Genomic DNA, 19,962 nt, shown 5'->3' with positions numbered 1-19,962 from the left:
AAGCGGAGATTTCCGCCCCTATAGACCTGTGCGGTTCTGAGCCCCGGCGGGGCATGGGGTAGGCACAGCCGTCCAAGCTGGGTCTCCGGGAACCGGGACGGTTTCACTGCTGGCGGAGGTCCTGAGCCCACTCTGGCTGCCTACGCCGTGACCTCGGCTGATCTGCGTCTGCTCATCTGCAGCGTTTGGCCGCCGCCTAGGGGCAGCGTCCCAGGGAGGCAACCGCGCCGCCGGCCTCGCAGCCCCCTCGCGGTCGGACTGCAACTCCCAGCGGCCCCCGCGTGGTCCGTCCGGCTCCTTCGGGCGCGCCTCAGCGCTGAGCCTGCCGGGAAGTGTAGTTCCGAGGGTTCCCCAGCGCGGGACCTTCGGGAAACCCTGGCGCGAGGCGTCAGAAGCTGTCGGACTGTGAGCGCCTTCGAACTTTGGAGGCTTGGCTCGGGATGGAGGTTTTTTTAGCATGGGGACCAGGGAGGACTACGGTGCTCGGGACTGGGCTGCGGCCTCCTCGCGGCCCCGAGTGCCCTGTGAAATCAGCTCAGGCCGCGTCCCTCTAGCCTGCACTTTCCCTCTGTTCATGCTGCTTCCCTCCAGGGCCCGGCCTCCAAGTGAAGGGGGGCGGAGGGCGGTCACCTGCCAGAAGGTCTGGGGCGCCAAGGTGTGTCCCGGGACTCTTGGCTCCGTCCAGGTTCCAGGCCCCGCCCCCCAGCTTATCCCTAGCCGGGGCTCCCCACCGTGGGAACGGGGACCAGCTGGCCGGAAGCGCCAAACTGCGTCCCTGTCCGAGCCCTGGGGATCAATCAAGCCGAGGAGTTAATTATGTAATGAGGGGGCAGGGGGTCGAGGCTAATGAAGCCTCCCGGGGTGGGGAGGGAGGGGAGGAGGGGACCGTACCCAGGTATCCGACCCCCTCTCGGACCCCTTCGAGGCCCCAGGGGTCTCCACCCCAGCCCAACTCCAGGGCCCCAAAGAGGGGAGGGGCTGTGATCCTGGATCTGGAAGGGGCTGAGCTGTGAGCTATAAAGGGGGCATCTCGCAGCACCGGGGGCCCTAAGCAGCGAGACCTGAGGCCAGACGGAACTACAACATGTACCATCCACGAGAATTGTACCCGTCCCTGGGGGCCGGCTACCGCCTGGGGCCCGCCCAACCTGGGGCCGACTCCAGCTTCCCACCCGCCCTAGCGGAGGGCTACCGCTACCCCGGTGAGCGTTGGGACCAGCTCCTGGGTAGGAGAATAGGGGGGCTGTGGCCCTCGGCTGGCTCCTCATTCTTCCCCGGCTTCCAGAACTGGACACCCCTAAACTGGATTGCTTCCTCTCCGGGATGGAGGCTGCTCCCCGCACCCTGGCCGCGCACCCACCTCTGCCCCTTCTGCCCCCTGCCATGGGCACTGAGCCGGCCCCATCAGCTCCAGAGGCCCTCCATTCCCTCCCGGGGGTCAGCCTGAGCCTGGAGAACCGGGAGCTATGGAAGGAGTTCAGCTCTGTGGGAACAGAAATGATCATCACCAAAGCTGGGAGGTGAGGGGCTGGCCAGGGTCCGTGTTTCTGGTGGGGGTCTCTTGGGAAAGGCAGAGTCCCTGGGGAGAGGGCTAGGACTGGGTGGTTCCCGAGGGGCTAGAGCTCTGCCTAGGCCTAGAATCTGACTATGGCCTGGGGCAGGGGTTACTCTGTGGCTGGAATCAGGAGTCACTCTGTGACAAGGGTTAAGGGCCAGTCTGTGGAGTCTGTGGCTGAGTTTAGGGACCAATCTACGGCAAGGGTCATGGGTCAGTCTGGGGCAGGGTCAGGAAGTCCCTCTGGGTTATAGGTTAATGTGTGGCTTAGACCAGCATCCAGACAAGGACAGGGGGTCAAGGGCCAGCCCATTGACCAGCATCAGGGAAATCTGGCCAGGATTCGGGATCAGTATGCAACTCGAATAGGAGTCAGTATATGACTAGGTCCAGGGTCACCCTAGAGGCAGGGACACAGTCAGTGTTTGACCTTAGATGAGGTCTTTATCTGGGGCAGGAGCTCAAGCCCTAGCATGGAAAGTCCTCGGCCCTACTGCAGGCAGGGTATATTTTTTCTAAAGCAAATTCATCTAAGAGCTGCAGATTCTGGTGCTGCAGATCAGGGGAGGAGAGGAGGGTGGGGACAGAAAGCTCCTAGCAAAAAAGTTAGTCACCCCTGCTTCTGCAAATAGGCTTTGAGGGGTAGGAGTCATGGCTCTGTTCCTAACCTGCTGTGTGACAGATCACTTAACCCGTCTGTCCTGTTTCCCCAAATGTAAAATGAGACAAGAAAACCTTCCAGCTCTAAGATTCCGCCCTCTGGGTTCTTTTTTTTTTTTTTTTTTTTTTTTTTTTTTTGAGATGGAGTCTCGCTCTGTTGCCCAGGCTGGAGTGTAGTGGCGCGATCTCGTCAGCTCACCACAACCTCTGCTTCCTGGATTCAAGCAATTCTCCTGCCTCAGCCTCCCGAGTAGCTGGGACTATAGGCACACACCACCACACCCGGCTAATTTTTGTAGTTTTAGTAGAGACGGTGTTTCACCATATTGGCCAGGCTGGTCTCAAACTTCTGACCTCATGATCCTTTCACCTCGGCTTCCTAAAGTGCTGAGATTATAGGCATGAGCCACTGCGCCCGGCCCTTTTTCCTTTTTCAGAGACAGTGTCTTGCCCTGTTGCCCAGGCTGGAGTGCAGTGGTGCAATTGTGGCTCACTGTAGTCTTGACTTCCCAGGCTCAAGTGACCCTCCCGCCTCAGCCTCTGTAGTAACTGGGACTATCAGTGTGCACCACCATGCCTGGCTAATTTTTTAATTTTTTTGTAGAGATGGGGTCTTTTATGTTGCCCAGGCTGGTCTTGAATTCCTGACTCAAGAGATCCTCCCACCTTGGCCTCCCAAAGTATAGGGATTAGAGGTGTGAGCCACAGCCTCCAGCCTGCCCTCTGGGTTCTAATTCCACCTCCTTTGATGTTTCTCTGACAGCTCTGGGGAGCCCGTTGCTATGTCCCGTTACTGGTGCTGGGCCCACCCCTGGCCAGTGGGTAGCTCCAGGCCTCTCCTGTCCCCTCCCTTGCACAGGCGCATGTTCCCTGCCTGCCGAGTGTCAGTCACTGGCCTGGACCCCGAGGCCCGCTACTTGTTTCTTCTGGATGTGATTCCGGTGGATGGGGCTCGCTACCGCTGGCAGGGCCGGCACTGGGAGCCCAGCGGCAAGGCAGAGCCCCGCCTGCCCGACCGTGTCTACATTCACCCCGACTCTCCTGCCACTGGTGCACATTGGATGCGGCAGCCTGTGTCTTTCCATCGTGTCAAGCTCACCAACAGCACGCTGGACCCCCACGGCCACGTGAGGCCCAGGCTGGGACTCCAGGATAGGGTTGGGGGGTGCTGGAAGGGAGGCCAAGGCTGAGGCGCAGGGCAGGGAATCACTCCCATTTCCTCCCTCCCAGCTGATCCTGCACTCCATGCACAAGTACCAACCCCGCATACACCTAGTTCGGGCAGCCCAGCTCTGCAGCCAGCACTGGGGGGGCATGGCCTCCTTCCGCTTCCCCGAGACCACATTCATCTCCGTGACAGCCTACCAGAACCCACGGGTGAGTGACCCTGCTTGAGGGGTGGTGGCCCCCTGCCCAGACCACAGTTGCTTTGACCCTGCATGTGTGTCCCCAGATCACACAACTGAAGATTGCAGCCAATCCCTTTGCCAAAGGCTTCCGGGAGAACGGCAGAAACTGTAAGAGGTGGGAGTTGTTCATTCATTTGTTCATGCATTCAACAAATGTTTATTAATCACTCACTGTGTGCCAGGCACTGTGCTGGACATCAGAAATGCAGTGGTAAGTGAAAACATTCATTCACTGACTCAGCAAATACTTATATAGTACCTGCTATGTGCCAGGGACAGTTCCAGGCACTGGAGATAAAACAAACAAAGCAAACCAAAGCCCCGGCCCTCATGGAGCTGATTTCTAGTGGGGAGAGTAGACAAGCAGACAAGAGAAATAAATAAAATGTCATCTGTTAGGAAGCCATTCTAAAGAGAAGAGAGACCAGGTGTGGTGGCTCACGCCTGTAATCCCAGCACTCTGGGAGGCTGAGGCGGGCAGATCACCTGAGGCCAGGAGTTCGAGACCAGCCTGCCAACATGGTGAAACCCTGTCTCTACTAAAAATACAAAAATTAGCCAGGCATGGTGGCAAATGCCTGTAATCCCAACTACTTGGGAGGCTGAGGCAGGAGAATCTCTTGAACCCAGGAGGTGGAGGTTGCAGTGAGTCGAGATCATGCCATTGCATTCCAGCCTAGGCAACAAGAGCAAAACTTCCTCTCAAAAAAAAAAAAAAGAAAGAAAAAGAAAACTCTCTCTCAAAAAAAAAAAGAAAAAAAAGAAAAAGGAGAAGAGAAATAAACCAGGAAAAGATAGGAAGGACTGGGGTGAGGTATTAGATAAGAGGCCTGGAAAGGCCTCAGTGGGAAGAAGACACTTGAGAAAGAGCTGAAGGAAGTACGGGAGGGAGCCAGGTGGGCATCTGGCAAAGCACACTAGGGAGTGGGAACAGCATGTGCAAAGGCCCTGAGGTGGGGCTGTGCCTGTGGCGTGGCTGCAGTGGAGTGACTAAGAGTCAGGCAGGGGAGGGGAAGCCAGGTTATGTCGGACCGTAAAGGTTCCGTAAGGCCATGGGAACTGTTCCAAGTGCAGCACCTCAGAGCTGGCCCCTGCCCTCAAGTAGCTTCCAGTTTGTCAGAAGAGACAGACATGAACCAAGGAGTCACTCCATCAAATGCAAAAGCAGAACTGTGACGGATGTTATGAGGGAGGGGTGTGTGCTCTCGGAGGTCAGGGAGGACTTCCTTGAGGAACTTGCGCTTGCAGTGAGGCAAGGATAGGTTTGGTGGCTCATGCCTGTAGTCCCAGCACTTTCGGAGGCTGAGATGGAAAGATCACTTGAGCCCAGGAGTTGGAGGCTGCAGTGAGCTGTGACCTGTGACTGTGCCACTGCACTCCAGCCTGGGCAACATAGCAAGACCCCATCTCAAATTTTAAAAATGAAAAGAAAAAGGACAGGTTCAGCCCGTGAAGAGGGGACAGAAGAGGATTCCAGAGAGAGGCTGAGAGTGGAGATGGGGCAGAAAGATGAGCTAGGTGAGACTGTGCCCTGGCCTTGCCACTGGGAAGGAGTTTCCACTGATACTAAACACAATAGGAAAGCATGGACAAACTTGAGCAGGGACAAAATTCCAGCTCTGCCACTTTCTAGTTATTTAATTTTTCTGGCCTTCAGTTTCTTCATCTATAAAATGGGTATAATGATGGCCCCTACCTGACAGGGTCCCTGGGAGGGTGAAATGCCTGGCACCGGGTAAGTACTGTTACCATCACCATGGCCATCACCATCATCATCATCATCACCACCACTGTTCCCCAGGGAGCGAGACGCCCGTGTGAAGAGGAAACTGCGGGGCCCAGAGCCAGCAGCCACAGAGGCCTATGGGAGCGGAGGTGAGTGTAGTCCTGATGGCGATGGGGCCAGGCCTGAGACAGGGATCCTCCCTAGCCCAACCTCTCCCTTCCCTCTCCCCAGACACACCAGGTGGTCCCTGCGACTCCACCCTGGGTGGAGACATTCGTGAATCAGATCCAGAACAGGCCCCAGCCCCCGGGGAAGCCACTGCTGCCCCGGCACCTCTGTGTGGTGGCCCCAGTGCTGAGGCCTACCTCCTGCACCCTGCGGCTTTCCATGGGGCCCCCAGTCACCTTCCCACCAGGTGAGTGGGACAGGGGACCAGGCGGGGCTGCGGGTCCCTGTGCCCTGCTCTGACATCCCTCTCTCCATGTCAGGAGCCCCAGCTTCCAGGAGGCTCCAGACTCCGGGCGCTCAGCCCCCTACTCGGCTGCATTTCTGGAGCTGCCGCACGGGTCAGGGGGCTCCGGGTACCCAGCGGCTCCGCCGGCGGTACCCTTTGCCCCGCACTTTCTCCAAGGGGGCCCCTTCCCTCTACCATACACCGCGCCTGGGGGCTATCTGGATGTGGGCTCCAAACCCATGTACTGAACCACTGCTGGGCCCCTCTGCCTCCATCACAAACCTCCCGCTCCCTTCCCCCAGCCCTGGAGCCCCCTCACCTCCACCGGCCCCATCCCCCACACCAAATGGCCGCCTTGGGCCTGCCCACCCACCCCCCCAACTTCACACCTTGATTTCACTCCCACCCCCCTCTGGCTTCAAAGCCTAACCAAGGCTGCTGGGAGTCCAGCTGGGGCCGGCTTCCCCTTCCCGGCTCTCACCTCCGTGTGAATGGAAGGGGCTCTGCCTGGCCAAATGGGGCCACAGACCAGCATCCCCACTTACCGGGCCTCCCCATGGGCTCTGGAGGGGCTCAATCCCCACCCCCGCACACACACTGGTGCAGGCCACACCAGTCTGTTGTTCTGGGACCAGAGTATTTTTGTTAATAAAACTCAAAAGCCATCCATGCTCAGGAAACACTGGGCTCCTGTGTTTGGCCCTGGGCGGGGCTGGGTGAGCAAAGGCTTTGCTAGGAGACCCAGGCCCAGATCTAGACCTGTGTTTCCAGCTGCCTGACCTAGCACAAAATCCACTGGCCCTCTAGGCCCATCTCCTCTTCAGGAAAATGGAGAAATCAGAATCCTGTGATTCTGTGTGTGCCTGTGTGTGTACGCTGTTAATAAGATAAGGCTGCCCATGAGAACAGAGCCCTCTCCCTAGGGCTGGGGAAGCCAGCAGGCAGCGGCCCCTGGAGGCCGTGGGCAAGCTGACTGGCCTGAGCCTGGCCCTCCTGGCAGGTCGGGGCCCTGAGGCAGTCAAGGCCCTGACGTCCACCCCAGGTCCCAGGCCAGCAACCCTGTGCATTCCCAACCAAGTCTGGCACAAACCCAAAAACCATTTTTCTTCTTTTATTAGAATTTTTTCATTTTTTTTCTCAAAATTTTTATCTAAAAACAAACAGAAAAAAGAAGGAAAAAAAGAAAAAAAAAATTATTGGAAACTTCATGGTTCAAGTGGGGAGAGAGGAGGAGGAACATGGAGCTAGGTCTCCAGGCCTCTCCAGAGAAGTCCTCACCCTCGAAGCACCCTCTTGGGGGACAGCAGAGCCAGGACAGCCCCCGCCACGCCCAGCCTCCGTCTGAGGAAGATGGCAGAGTCACAGTGGTGCGAGGGCCAGAAGGGTTGGAGGGGGCAGGGGCCGGGCGGGGTCACAGGAAGTAGTCGGCCACGGGCTTCTTGGAGGGGATGCCCCGTGTCTCTTGGGGAGCAGCCTCAAAGATGATGAAATCTTTCTGGAGATGCTCGTCCAGCTCCAAGATGGCTGCCACATTCCCACAGCTGGAAGGCGGGGCAGCAGGGTCAGGAGCAGCTCGGCTCAGATGCCCGCCCATCCCAGCCCGGCCCAGCCGGCTCACCGGTAGCAGTAGTTGGGTGCCGACCACACAGTGAGCACGGTCTCATTGAAGTGCCACTTGTAACCTTCCATCACCAGTTGGTGGGCACGGCAGATCATGTCAATGTCATTGGCTGCGTTGAACTGGGCCACCACATCACTGCCAAATAGGTAGCCGGCTCCTCGGGGGCTCACGCCCCAGCCTGTGGTGTCTGATGCGGAAAGGGAGGGATGGAGAGGGATGTCCTCAGGCTTCTCTGGCTGCCCGCGCTGCCCCTTGAGGGTGAGCAGCCTGGCCCCTCCCCAAGTCCACCAGAGGCCCGTGGGACCAGAGCATGGGGCCTGAATATGGTCTGTGAGATGGCGGGGACCAGGACAGCAAATGTAGGGGCAGATAAGCTCCAGAGGACAAAGAACTCCCAATGCCTGGGGCCCCCTCATAATCACAGTGATCATACAATCCCCGTCCAAACAGCACATAAGAGTGAAAGGGGCACTCCCAGAGACAGAAGGGCACCCTGTGTTGTCACAGGGAGGTCCGGAGTGGCTGTGGAGCAGCGGCTGCATGTGTGTGTCTGTATGTGTGTGGCTGTGATGGAGCAGAGGCCTCGTGTGCGTGTGTGTGGCTATGATGGAGCAGAGGCTATGTGTATGTGTGTGTGTGTTTGCGCTGGAGCAGAGGCTGCCTGTGCGTGTGTGCCTGTGTGTGTATGTGACAACAGGAACTCTGGCTGGTCCTCAGAAGACCTGACTTTAAATCTCAGCTCTGCTCTACACTAGTGGAAAACCCACAAAATGAGGGGTCTCAGGGGGCTACCATTCTGGGGTTCTGACCTCTGAAGAAGCTGCTGTCATGTTCTAAGGCCCCTTCACTTCAGGGAGCCATGACTTGGTTGTCCTCCACAGCCCTCTGGGCCATGCCCCAAGCCACTGTGTGCTCAAAGCACCTGCCATGCAGGCCTCCCTGCTCCTCCTCCAAGGTTCCAGCCATTTGGCAGGTGGAGGACGAGTGACAGTGAAGACCAGCCCTGCTCCCTCTCTTTCCCAATCCCTCCTGGCTGTCCCTGCCTGCCCCTGCCCACATGCCCTCACCTTCTGGGTCAGACCAGAGGAGGTCACACATGGGCCCATCATGAGGCACCTCTTGCTTTCGGTCGATTGTCCGAATCTGATCCAGGGTCTGGATGGAGGGTGAGAGGCCCCCGTGCACGCAGAAGATCTACAGGGGAGAGCAGGGAAAGAGGACGGGGCTGAGGCCTGAAGCCCCCCTCCTCTCCCTGTCCCATGGAGCCCTGGGCTGGCTTACCTTGCCATCGATGATGGCTGACAGGCTGAGGTAGTCAAAGATCTCAGTGCAGTAGCGCCACACAGTCACCGAGCCGTACTTGCGCAGGCACTCATCGTAGAAGCCATAGACCTGCGTGATCTGGCGACTCTCATGGTTGCCCCGGATCAGCGTGATGCGATCAGGATAGCGAACCTGGGGGTGGCCACCAAGCCAGGGCTGGCGCCTAGACGGTCTCTCCACACATCCCTCTCTGACCTCCTCATGCCCGCCAGCCTCATGCCATCCTCACAACCACTGCCCAGCACACTCCTGGCACCTCTTGCCTGAATCATGTGGCATGAGCCACCTCCCAGGCCCACACGACCCCTCCAGATAATGTAAACCTGACCCATTCCCTCAACTATGAACCTAATGGCTCTTCTTTCACCTGCCAGACACAGACCAGGTCCCTAGCAAGGCACCCAGGCCCTTTGTCATCTGGCCCCACACTGCCTCTCCCACCAGTGGCATCAATGACCTGCCACATTCGCAACAGTGAGCCTCTGCCCCTCCCAGAATGCTGCCCCGCTGGCCTCAACCCCCATCAAGTCTCTGACCACCCCCAAAAGCAGAATTGGTCCATCACCAGTGACACAGCTCCAAGGTGGGGCTGGTCACGATAGGAGATGAGGGTGGAACGGACTAAGACAGGCCCGGCCCGAGGTCACCCAGGTTGGGGGTGCAGAAGCCGGGGACTGCCACCTTAAGTGCCAGCAGCAGGAGGAACGTTTCGACGCTATAGAAGCCACGGTCCACAAAGTCCCCCATGAAGAGGTAGTTGGTCTCAGGGACATCGCCACCTACCTGTGGGGAAGTAGAAAGTTTTGCCCTGTCATAAACAGTCCCCTACCCACTACCTGTTTCTGTCCAGCGGAGGCCCTTCTTCCACAACCGCCCATCTAACTTGGGGCCCCTTGCCCCCACTCCATGCCCCAAATTAAGGCTCCCACCCTCAATTACAGGGGTCTTCCAGTCATCCCCCCGTTACATTTCACAGTGTTGGCCACACTCTTACTCTGAACAGCTCTTTGAGGTCATAGAATTGTCCATGGATGTCGCCGCACACCTGGGGAACAGGAAGAGTGGGGTTAGAACTCAAGCAGTGGGAGTTGCCAGGGACTACCCTCCAAACACCCGCTGCTTTAGTGAGCTTTATCACTCTTGGCTGCACTTCTACTTCCTAGGACCAAAATTCTCCTCTCCCACCCCAAGTCAGTCTGGTCTGGAACCATACCCACTGTCCTATGCTGAGTACCAACTATTCTGTAGGCAAGAGCTAGAACTAAGTCCTTCCAGGTAGATGTCCCGGCCCCCTCCTCTCTCTACTCCCCACAAAGTACCCAGAATCAAGTTACTAACACAGACTGGAGATACGTGAGCAGAATCACTCGCCAAATAGGAGTCCTTCTGCCCTGGCCAAGAATCTCCACTAACAAATCCAAAGTCCTTTCCCACAACCCCTCTTTCTTTTCTTTCCTTTCTTTCTTTTTTTTTTTTAGACGGAGTCTCGCTCTGTCACCTAGCCTGGACTGCAGTGGCGCGATCTCGGCTCACTGCAAGCTCCGCCTCCTGGGTTCACGTCATTCTCCTGCCTCAGCCTCCCGAGTAGCTGGGACTACAGGTGTCCACCACCACACCTGGCTAATTTTTTTGTATTTTTAGTAGAGATGGGGTTTCATCATGTTAGCCAGGATGGTCTCGATCTCCTGACCTCGTGATCCACCTGCCTCGGCCTCCCAAAGTGCTGGGATTACAGGCGTGAGCCGTCGCGCCCGGCCTGTTTGTTTTTTTTTTTTTTTTTTGAGACGGAGTCTCCCTCTGTTACCCAGGCTGGAGTGCAGTGGCCTGATCTCAGCTCACTGCAATCTCCACCTCCGGGGTTCAAGCGATTCTCCTGCCTCAGCCTCCCAAGTAGCTGGGATTACAGGCACGTGCCACCACGCGTGGCTAATTTTTGTATTTTTAGTAGAAATGGTTTCACCATGTTGGCCAGGCTGGTCTCGAACTCCTAACCTCAAGTGATGTGCCCACCTTGCCCTCCCAAAATGCTGGGATCACAGGTGTGAGCCAACGTGCACAGCAACCCCCACTTCTTTTAGCAGTGCTCCGTTGAAGGTGAGGGAAAGGACAGATAAAAGAGGCTTAGGGTTGGGCTTATAGAGCCCCCAAGATGAAGAGGAAACTTCATGTGCCTGAAAGACCAGGCCTGGCTCTGCAGGGACAGCAGGTACTCACTGTGACTGGCGAGTCCACCCTCTGCACGTTGCTCTCCTCTACCAAGATCTCTCTGGAGACAGGAGAAGACCAGGGTCACCACAGCCAGGCCAGCCCAGCCCAATTCCTGACCTTTTTTGGGGGGAGGGGAGGATATGAGGCGGTCCTGGAAGCTCCAGGGGGCAGGAGTGAAGCGTACAGTCTCCCCAAAACAGGCTGACCACGGCCCTTCAGCATGCAACACCCTTCCGTGGCCCCCTGCTGCCAAAAGGACAAAGTCCAACCTCTTATCCCAGCGTTCCAGGCCTTCTGAGCAGGCTGGGACTTTTCCAGCCCTGACTCCCCCTGCTGCTCCCTCTTCCGCATCCAGGACTCACTCCTGGGAGGCGGGTCTCCCCATCCTCTCCACAGCAGAGCTTAAGTCACTCTTGGCCAATCACAGAGCCCTTCTCCCAGGCTATCCAGACACAAGGGTAGGTGCCCAGGGCAGGCCCACAGTGGATGCGCCTTCAAAGTGATGCGCTCTTGGCCAGGTGCAGTGGCTCATGCCTGTAATCCCAGCACTTTGGGATGCCAGGGTGGGCAGATCACGAGGTCAGGAGTTCGAGACCAGCCTGACCAACATGGTGAAACCCTGTCTTTACTAAATATACAAAAATTAGCCAGGCGTGGTGGCGCGTGCCTGTAATCCCAGCTACTTGGGAGGCTGAGGCAGGAGAATCGCTTGAACCTGGGAGGCGGGGGATGCAGTGAGCTAAGATCGCGCCACTGCACTCCAGCCTGGGCGACAGAGCAAGACTTCATCTCGGGAAAAAAAAAAAAAAGTGAGGTGCTCTTGCCATGTGTTCAGTATTTCTTTATGACTATGAGGACTTAAATATTTTTTATTTCTCCTTGCAGTGCAGTCTACTTCTACTTGAGTGAGCAGGAGATGAAATCACTTTGCCAGGTAAGACACCCAATTTTTTTTTTTTTTTTTTTTTTTGAGACAGAGTCTGGCTCCATTGCCCAGTCTGGAGTGCAGTGGCGCCATCTTTGCTCACTGCAAACCTCTGCTTCCTGGGTCAAGTGATTCTCCTGCCTCAACCTCCCGAGTAGCTGGGATTAGAAGCATGTACCACCACGCCCAGCTAATTTTTGTATTTTTAGTAGAGTCGAGATTTCACTATGTTGCCCAGGCTGGTCTCGAACTCCTGACCTCAAGTGATCTACCCACCTTTGTCTCCCAAAGTGCTGGGATTACAGATGTGAGCCACTGCACCCAGCCTATAGATACCCAATTTAAGCAACACTGTATTTCCAAATTTTGCCTGGTAATAGCAGCAGTGAACATTCGAGCTCATACTGTGTGCCACGAATGTTATTAAGAGCTTGGCAGGCAGGTACTCTGATGATTCCTGGTACACAGATGAAGAAATTGAAGCAGGGAAGGAGGCTGGCTTGGTGCCAGTGACACAGGTGGGATATGAACCAGGGAAGCCTGGCTCTGGGGTCTGACTCTTTATCAAGATATTCTGATGTGGGAGGCCCAACTCGCCTGGCTCCCCTCTTTCTGCCAATCTCTTCCCTTAGAATGAGTTTCCTGAGCTCAGTGGACAGGAGGATTCACTTATGCCCCTTGCTCTGTATGGCAGAGGCAGCACGAAGGAGGTCTGCCCTGGCTTTCTGGGAACAGAAGGCAGCACTGGCGGTGGTCCAAGAGGCCACACCAGTACCCGGACTCTCTCACCTGCACTGCTTCTTGTGCTGAACATCCTTCCCCTTCAACTGCTCATAGTGACCTTTCCAACAGACTGAGGAGGTTCTCTTCAGCCTCACGTAACAGTAAAGAAACCGAAGCTAGGCCGGGTGCGGTGGCTCATGCCTGTAATCCCAGCACTTTGGGAAGCCAAGGCAGGCAGATCATGAGGTCAAGAGATTGAGACCATCCTGGCCAACATGGTGAAACCCCGTCTCTAGTAAATATACAAAAATTAGCTGGGCATGGTGGCGCGTGCCTGTAATCCCAGCTACTTGGGAGGCTGAGGTAGGAGAATCACTTGAACCTAGGAGGTGGAGGTTGCAGTGAGCCAAGATCAGGCCACTGCACTCCAGCCTGGGCAACAACAGCAAAACTCTGTCTCAAAAAAAAAAAAAAGAAAAAAAGAAACCAAAGCTTACAGAAAAGCGGGAGGGTCAAGGTCACCAAGCTGGAGAGTGGCTAAATTGAAACCCAGAAGCCCAATTTCCTGAGAATTTATGCCAGCCCCTTCCACAGACCCTGAGTGAAAACCTGAAGCCCAGGGAGGTCACATGCAGGGCCAGTGCTCTCTGCAAAGCCCCTCTCAGTGCCAGCACAACCCCAGTGTGGCCTGGGAATCAGGCCCAGATTCCAGCCCCAGTTCTGCCACTTGCAGCACTTCCCCAGCCCTATCACGACCTGCCTGCAGTAACGGCTACCAGCGCAGCAGGCCCTGTGCCCGGATACCCGGACTCTCAACTGCATGTCATTATCACTTCAAAAAATCAGAAAGTGTCTTGACGAGGGTCATATTGCTTCTAGGTGACAAGGCAAAGATTCATACTGAAGACCACCTGATTCAAAAGCTCAGCTCTCCTACTGTGCTAATATTTCTAGTAGCAGCAATTTCAGCTCAGACACTGCGGACCTCTGTGCTTCCACCGGTTTCATCTGCATGTCTGTGCCCTCTAGGCAAGCCGGTGCTCTTGACACCACCAGCCTCAGCCTGGGTCTCTGGTGGGTCCCCAGGAGGCCATAACCAGGTATCAGAGATGGCCCTGCTTCAGACTGAGCCTGGGACAACAGTGGCCAACTCGGGCCTTGGCCTAGTACCTCCTAGTTCCACTCAGTTTCAACTGGGCAGGACCCTCCACCCCTCAGCCTTCCATGGCTTCCTGCTGCCTCACACCCCACATCAAAATCTAAATGCCTCTGCCTGGCTCTCAGTGACCACGGAGCACAGTCAAAGACCTGGATGCAAAACTAACTTCCCCTCCGACTAGCTGCGTGATGTTGGGCAAGACATTATCTACTCAAAGGCTCAGTTTCCTCTGCTACGAAATGGGGCTAAGTACTCAGCCCACTCTGCGTATTCCTTAGGCTGTTGCAAGGAGCCATGGAGACTGAATATACGACTTCCTGCTATTCTGCAAACTCCAGCATGCTATCTAAGCTTTGTCTACCATCACCACCACACTGATCCAGGGCCCGTGAGGGAGACAATACTTCGAGGTTAAAGAATAGTGCCAGGCAACAACAGGTTTAAGTTCCTAAAAATGCCAATCAGGACTGAGGGAGAGGGGACAACTAAAAACACCATGGGGCTGGTCTGGTCAGCTGGCAAAAGAGAAAAGCCACAGACAGGTGGCGAAAAAGAGGCCGACCCTGCTCATCATCCCCTCACAGGCCCTGTCTGGCTGCAGGGAGTATATGTGAGGCAGGGCCAGGCAAAGAGCCTGAGGGCCACAGATTCAGGACCCAGCTCTGCCACGTCCTCAGTGGGTGACCTCAGTTAAGTCACCAGACCTCTACGAGTCATGGCTTCCTGTTCGATAAAATGCAGCAAATGATTCCAACCTCATAGGATTGCTGGGGGGAAGAGATGGATAGAAGTTTTTTGCCAGTACCGGGCCAGGCCAAATAGTGGCCCTGTAAAGGCCAATGTTTACTGTTCAATAAACGTAGGGTAATTCTGTGGGCTCTTCTGCCACAATTCTCCAGCCTGGTAGAAGCCACAATCACACAGTTCCCCAGAGGAGGCAGGTAATTAAACCCCTGACTGTTCCCCACGCATCTCAGGGCCTCCACTGTTACATTCGTCCTGCTTGGAATGCCCTTCCCTCACTGGCCCTGCCTCCATCAGCTAGCCAAATTATCTTCATCCTTCAAGGCCTACCTCCACTCAAAAGCCCTCCCTGATGGCTTTAGCCCATCTCATTATTGCCCTCTTCCAAAAGAAATAGAATACCTGGTGATTATCAAGCACGTATGCTGTACCAAAACACTGTGCTAACCTCATCTCCAGCACCAACTCACTGAATCTTCACAATCATCTTATTAAGTACTATTAATTCTGCTTTACAAATAAAGACACTTAAGATTACTAACACAGCTAGAAAGCGGCAGAGTTCAGATTCAAACCTAGAGCCATCTCACACTGCAAAACCTAGAGCCTTAACCACTACATCATCCTACTTCCCACAGAACTCGGAACTGGCCTCCCCATCGTGCTTAATTCTACCCTGGCTTACTTGCTACGATTTCTCAGGCTCCCACCCTGAACGTGAATGATCCAACTCCACCTTTTTGCATTATGGCCTGAAAAAGGACAGGACACTAAGAGCTGGCTTCAGACCCCATTCCTTACTTGTGGGTAACTTTGAACATGAAAGTTCCCACCTGTAAAATGAGTACAATACCACCAACCTTTAAGGGTTGTTGTTGTAATTATAAGACTTTTATAAATCACAGGGTCTTTAACTTTCCTGTCTTAAACCTTTGGTTTTTGGCTGACTCTTTTACCACCTCCTTATTCGAGGCCTCTCCCACAGTTCGGCCCCCCTCCAACAAGCTTCCGTCCCCCGACAGATGGACTTGTTTCCTTGAGTTTCCTAAGTACTTTATGTAACACTCTTACTCCACTGGAAACACATCGTCTAATAAACTTTAAGTGTCTTTATCCACTCTGTCTTCCCCGAGCAGGCTAGCTTTTCCTCGAGGGCAGCAGCTCCATCCTGCTCCTCTCTGGGAAAGCTTCCAGAACGAGGCAAGCCCAAAGTTCTCAGTTGGGTTTGCCCCAGGCCAGAACCCGTGGGCGGCGGCTTGGCCTCCCTTCCCCAGGGCCAACGGGCTCACCTGGCCTTAGCGCACAGGGCCTTGACTTCGCTCTCCTTGATGAGCTCGCAGCGACGCAGCTGCTCGATCTGCCGGTCCAGGTCGCTGATCTCCGCCATGGCCCACCCCCGGCGCGGGTCAGAGTCGGGGCCGCCGCCCCCTCCGCACCGCACAGGGGTCTCCTGGGAAAGGCCAAGACGAGCCCGCGGATCAGTGTCCGTCCGGGGCGCGGAGCGGACAACTCGATTCTAGAGCCGGCCCGGCTCCCCCACCCCCGCCTCCCCTCACATCGGCCCCAGGACCCCCCGGCGTCCAACGGCCTGGCCGCACCCCCGCTAACTCCCGTCGAACCCCGCGGTCCCGCGCTAAGGACGGTGACTTAGAGGAGTCTCGCACTATTACCGCCGCTGCGACTCCGGTTCCGGCTCTCCGGCTCCCTGCCTCCCTCTTTCACTCCGCTTTCGACCGCCGCCGCCGCCGCCGCTCCTACTTCCGGCCCCGCCGCGGAAGCAAAGGGAGGCCAGTTCCGCCGCGCGCCGGATGTGGCGTCATACACGCTCCTCTCCTTTCGCAGCGACCCCTGCACCACTTCTCCAGCCTGAGATCGGGAAGGAGGTGGAGGAACCCTGTAGCGGCCAGTGGCAGTTTTGTGGGCTCTGCCGCTGGACGATGTGGAGGCTGTTAGAAACCCTAGACCAGTCCCCTCCCATATCATTTCATAAAAATGTTTAAACAACTGTCTTTTCTTTTTTTGAGACGGAGTTTTGTTGTTGCCCAGGCCGGGGTGCAATGGCACGAACTCGGCTCACCGCAACTTCCGCCTCCCGGGTTCCAGCAATTCTCCTGCCTCAGCCTCCTGAGTAGCTGGGATTACAGGCATGCGCTACCACGCTGGGCTAATTTTGTATTTTTAATAGAGACGGGGTTTCTCCATGTTGGTCAGGCTGGTCTCTAACTCCCTACCTCAAGTGATCCGCGCCCCCCCCCCCCCCCACCACCCTTCGGCCTCCCAAAGTGCTGGGATTACAGGCGTGAGCCACCGCCCCCGGCCACAACTTTCTTTTTTCTAAATTACAGACAGGGTCTCGCTCTATCGCTCAGGCTGGAGTCGGTGGGGCTATCATAGGTCACTGTGACCTCGAACTCCTGGGCACAAGCGATCTTCCCGCCTCGGGCCTCCCAAAGTGCTGGGATTACAGGCATGAGCCACCGCGCCCGGCCATCCCCCATTTCAGCTAGGGAAACAAGCCGAGCTGGGGCTAGGCTTTGTTACTTTATTACACTTTTTTTTTTTTTAACATTACACTTTTTTTTTTTAATGTTACACATTTTTGTTACTTGTTTTGTCAGCCTTCCCCACCACAGTCCTTGGAGGATCCAACTTTGTCTTTTTAAGTATTGCAGCCCCAGTGGTTAGAATAAGGCCTGGCACGGTAGGCATATATAGATACTTGTTAATACTTGTTCAATGGATGAGGGAAGCCAAGTTCAGATCTCTTCCTGTGCCGTCAGAGAAATATTTGCCGTGGACAACTTCAGAAGTTAACAGATTGGAGTCCACTTTTCCCACGCCAAGCCTGTGCCTCAGTCAGCATGACTTCTCTGATTCCAAAATGGCACTCTTGACATTTCTTAGTTGCTTCCGTTTTTCTTTTTGAGACAGAGTCTCGCTCTCTCGCTCTGTCGCCCAGGCTGCAGTCCAGTGGCGCCATCTCCGCTCACTGCAAGCTCCGCCTCCCGGGTTCACGCCATTCTCTTGCCTCTGCCTCCTGAATAGCTGGGACTACAGGCGCCCACCACCAGGCCCGGCTAATTTTTTTGTAGTTTTTAGTGGAGACGGGGTTTCACCGTGTTAGCCAGGATGGTCTCGATCTCCTGACCTCATGATCCACCTGCCTCAGCCTCCCAAAGTGCTGTACCACAGGCGTGTACCACCGTGCCCGGCCTCTTTTTTTTTTTTTTTTTTTTTTTTGAGACGGAGTCTTGCTTTTTCACCCCGACTGGAGTGCAGTGGCACAATCTCGGCTCACTGCAACCTCCGCCTCCCAGGTTCAAGCGATTCTCCTGCCTCAGCCTCCCAAGTAGCTGGGATTACAGGCATATGCCACGACGCCTGGCTAATTTTTGTATTTTCATTTATTTATTTTTTTAAGACAGAGCCTTGCTCTTGTCGCCCAGGCGGGAGTGCAGTGGAGCGATTTTGGCAGACCGCAACCTCCGCCTCCTGGGTTCAAGCAATTCTCCTGCCTCAGCCACCTGAGTAGCTGGGATTACAAGCACCCGCCACCACGCCCAGCTAATTTTTGCATTTTTAATAGAGACGGGGTTTCACCATTTTGGTCAGGCTGGTCTCGAACTCCTGACCTCAGGTGATCCACTCTCCTCGGCCTCGGAAAGTGCTGGGATTACCAGCTTGAGCCACCGTGCCTGGCTTCTTAGTTGCTTTCTATTAAGTTTTGTGCCTTTTTTAAGAGGAGGAAACTGGCTCAGAGGGGTTAAATAACTTGTTCATTGCTTGTATAACAGTGGATTGGGGATTTTACACTGAAATTTGAATCCGGGGCCAGGTGTGGTGGCTCAAGCATGTAATCCCAGCACTTTGGGAGGCCGAGGCGAATCACTTAAGCCCAGGAGTTCAAGACCAGGCTGGGCAACAGAGTGAGACCCAGTCTATAAACAAAAAGAATAAGAAATTTGGGCTGGGCGCGGTGGCTGACGCCTGTAATCCCAGCACTTTGGGAGGCCGAGGCGGGCGGATGATGAGATCAGGAGATCGAGACCATCCTGGCTAACATAGTGAAACCCCGTCTACTAAAAATACAAAAAAATAGCTGGGCGTGGTGGCGGGCGCCTGTAGTCCCAGCTACTTGGGAGGCTGAGGCAGGAGAATGGTGTGAACCCAGGAGGCAGAGCGTGCAGCGAGCCAAGATTGCGTCACTGGACTCCAGCCTGGGCAACAGAGCGAGACTCTGTCTCAAAAAAAAAAGAAAGAAAGAAATTTGAACCTGGCTGTGTGTGGTGGCTCACACCTGTAATCCCAGCACTTTGGGCAGCCGAGGCAGGTGGATCACCTGAGGTCAGGAATTCAAGATCAGCCTGACCAACATGGTGAAACCCTGTCTATCCTAAAAAATAAAAAATAATAATAATAATTAGATTTGGTGATGCGCTTGTAGTCCCAGCTACCTGGGAGGCTGAGGCAGGAGAATCGCTTGAACCCAGGAGGCGGGGGTTGCAGTGAGCCGAAATTGTGACACCGCACTCCAGCTTGGGCAACAGAGTGAAATGCTGTCTCAAAAAAAAAAGAAATTTGAACTCAGAAAGTTGTGTCCTCAGGTGTAGTTTTTTTTTTTCTATCAATTACTCTTTCGGGAACTCAGATTATCATAAAATTAAGAGGTCCAGGCCAGGCATGGTGGCTCACGCTTGTAATCTTAGCACTTTGGGAGGCCAAGGCAGGCGGATTACCTGAGATTGGGGGTTCAAGACCAGCCTGGCCAACATGGTGAAACCCCGTCTCTACTAAAAATACAAAAAATTAGCCGGGTGCAGTAGCGTGCACCTGTAATCCCAGCTACTCTGGAGAGGCTGAGGCAGGATAATCAGTTGAACCCGGGAGGCAGAGGTTGCAGTGAGCCCAGATCGTGCCACTGCCCTCCAGCCTGGGCTACAGAGCGAGACTTCGTCTCAAAATAAATAAATAAATAAAAGTCCAAATCTCCCAAACTGGTATATGACGTTCTCTGCTTCTCTAGTCTTTTTTTTTTTTTTTTTTTTTGAGACGGAGTCTCGCTCTGTTGCCCAGGATGGAGTGTGGTGGTGCAATCTTGGCTCAGCGCAACCTCCACCTCCTAGATTCAAGCGACTCTTCTGCCTCAGTCTCCCGAGTAGCTGGGACTACAGGCGCGCACCACCATGCCCAGCTAATTTTTGTATTATTAGTGGAGACGGGGGTTTCACCACATTGGCTAGGCTGGTCTTGAACTCCTGACCTCGTGATCCGCCGGACTTAGCCTCCCAAAGTGCTAGGATTACAGTTGTGAGCCACCGTGCCCGGCTGAAACTATTGATCTTTAAACAATCTCTCCAGTCTCTGAGACTCTGCACATGTTCCCTTTTGGAATGCCCCCTTTGCCATCTTCTACCGACCTTCAATTTTTATTTGCTTTACTTCAGTGTTTGTTTCC

General features: G+C 55.0%; 2 protein-coding genes across 6 annotated transcripts; one reads left to right on the top strand and one right to left on the bottom strand.

Annotated features, from left to right (window-relative positions):
- The first annotated feature begins 344 nt into the window (after positions 1-344).
- TBX6 (T-box transcription factor 6) lies at positions 345-7,035 on the top strand. Its single transcript, XM_003809343.6, has 9 exons — positions 345-405; positions 1,037-1,202; positions 1,286-1,520; positions 3,075-3,342; positions 3,446-3,592; positions 3,669-3,739; positions 5,426-5,499; positions 5,582-5,765; positions 5,839-7,035. Exons 2-9 carry the CDS (start codon positions 1,085-1,087, stop codon positions 6,050-6,052), a joined length of 1,311 nt encoding a protein of 436 aa, XP_003809391.1. The 5' UTR covers positions 345-405; positions 1,037-1,084; the 3' UTR covers positions 6,053-7,035.
- On the bottom strand, positions 6,901-16,508 carry PPP4C (protein phosphatase 4 catalytic subunit). Of its 5 annotated transcripts, none has more exons than XM_003809341.5 (9): positions 16,178-16,508; positions 15,797-15,957; positions 10,963-11,014; positions 9,743-9,793; positions 9,430-9,531; positions 8,707-8,880; positions 8,493-8,619; positions 7,423-7,612; positions 6,901-7,345 (listed from the first exon to the last, which is right to left on the bottom strand). In XM_003809341.5, the coding sequence occupies exons 2-9, from the start codon at positions 15,892-15,894 to the stop codon at positions 7,216-7,218; spliced, it is 924 nt and encodes a 307-aa protein (XP_003809389.1). In that variant the 5' UTR covers positions 15,895-15,957; positions 16,178-16,508; the 3' UTR covers positions 6,901-7,215. The 5 variants fall into 5 exon arrangements, with proteins under 5 accessions (XP_003809389.1, XP_008959825.1, XP_008959826.1 ...); XM_008961577.5 differs by having other exon boundaries at positions 16,172-16,368; XM_008961578.5 differs by lacking the exon at positions 9,430-9,531 and having other exon boundaries at positions 16,178-16,325.
- Positions 16,509-19,962: the final 3,454 nt, after the last annotated feature.

The sequence above is a fragment of the Pan paniscus genome, chromosome 18 (genome assembly GCF_029289425.2).
Source record: "Pan paniscus chromosome 18, NHGRI_mPanPan1-v2.0_pri, whole genome shotgun sequence".
Lineage (NCBI taxonomy): Eukaryota > Metazoa > Chordata > Mammalia > Primates > Hominidae > Pan > Pan paniscus.
The sequence above is the reverse complement of the archived record's forward strand: the minus strand, read 5'-3'. Positions and strand labels throughout refer to the sequence as shown.

What these genes read in the sequence shown, in the direction of transcription:
- TBX6 (XM_003809343.6), top strand. Translation starts at nt 1,085, where the DNA reads ATGTACCATCCACGAGAATTGTACCCGTCCCTGGGGGCCGGCTACCGC. An exon ending in GGAGGGCTACCGCTACCCCG is followed by an intron (nt 1,203 to 1,285) that starts GTGAGCGTTGGG and finishes CCCGGCTTCCAG; the next exon opens with AACTGGACACCCCTAAACTG. An exon ending in CCCAGTCACCTTCCCACCAG is followed by an intron (nt 5,766 to 5,838) that starts GTGAGTGGGACA and finishes TCTCCATGTCAG; the next exon opens with GAGCCCCAGCTTCCAGGAGG.
- PPP4C (XM_003809341.5), bottom strand. Translation starts at nt 15,894, where the DNA reads ATGGCGGAGATCAGCGACCTGGACCGGCAGATCGAGCAGCTGCGTCGC. An exon ending in GCCCTGTGCGCTAAGGCCAG is followed by an intron (nt 11,015 to 15,796) that starts GTGAGCCCGTTG and finishes TCCTGTCTCCAG; the next exon opens with AGAGATCTTGGTAGAGGAGA. An exon ending in CCTCTGGTCTGACCCAGAAG is followed by an intron (nt 7,613 to 8,492) that starts GTGAGGGCATGT and finishes TTTCCGCATCAG; the next exon opens with ACACCACAGGCTGGGGCGTG.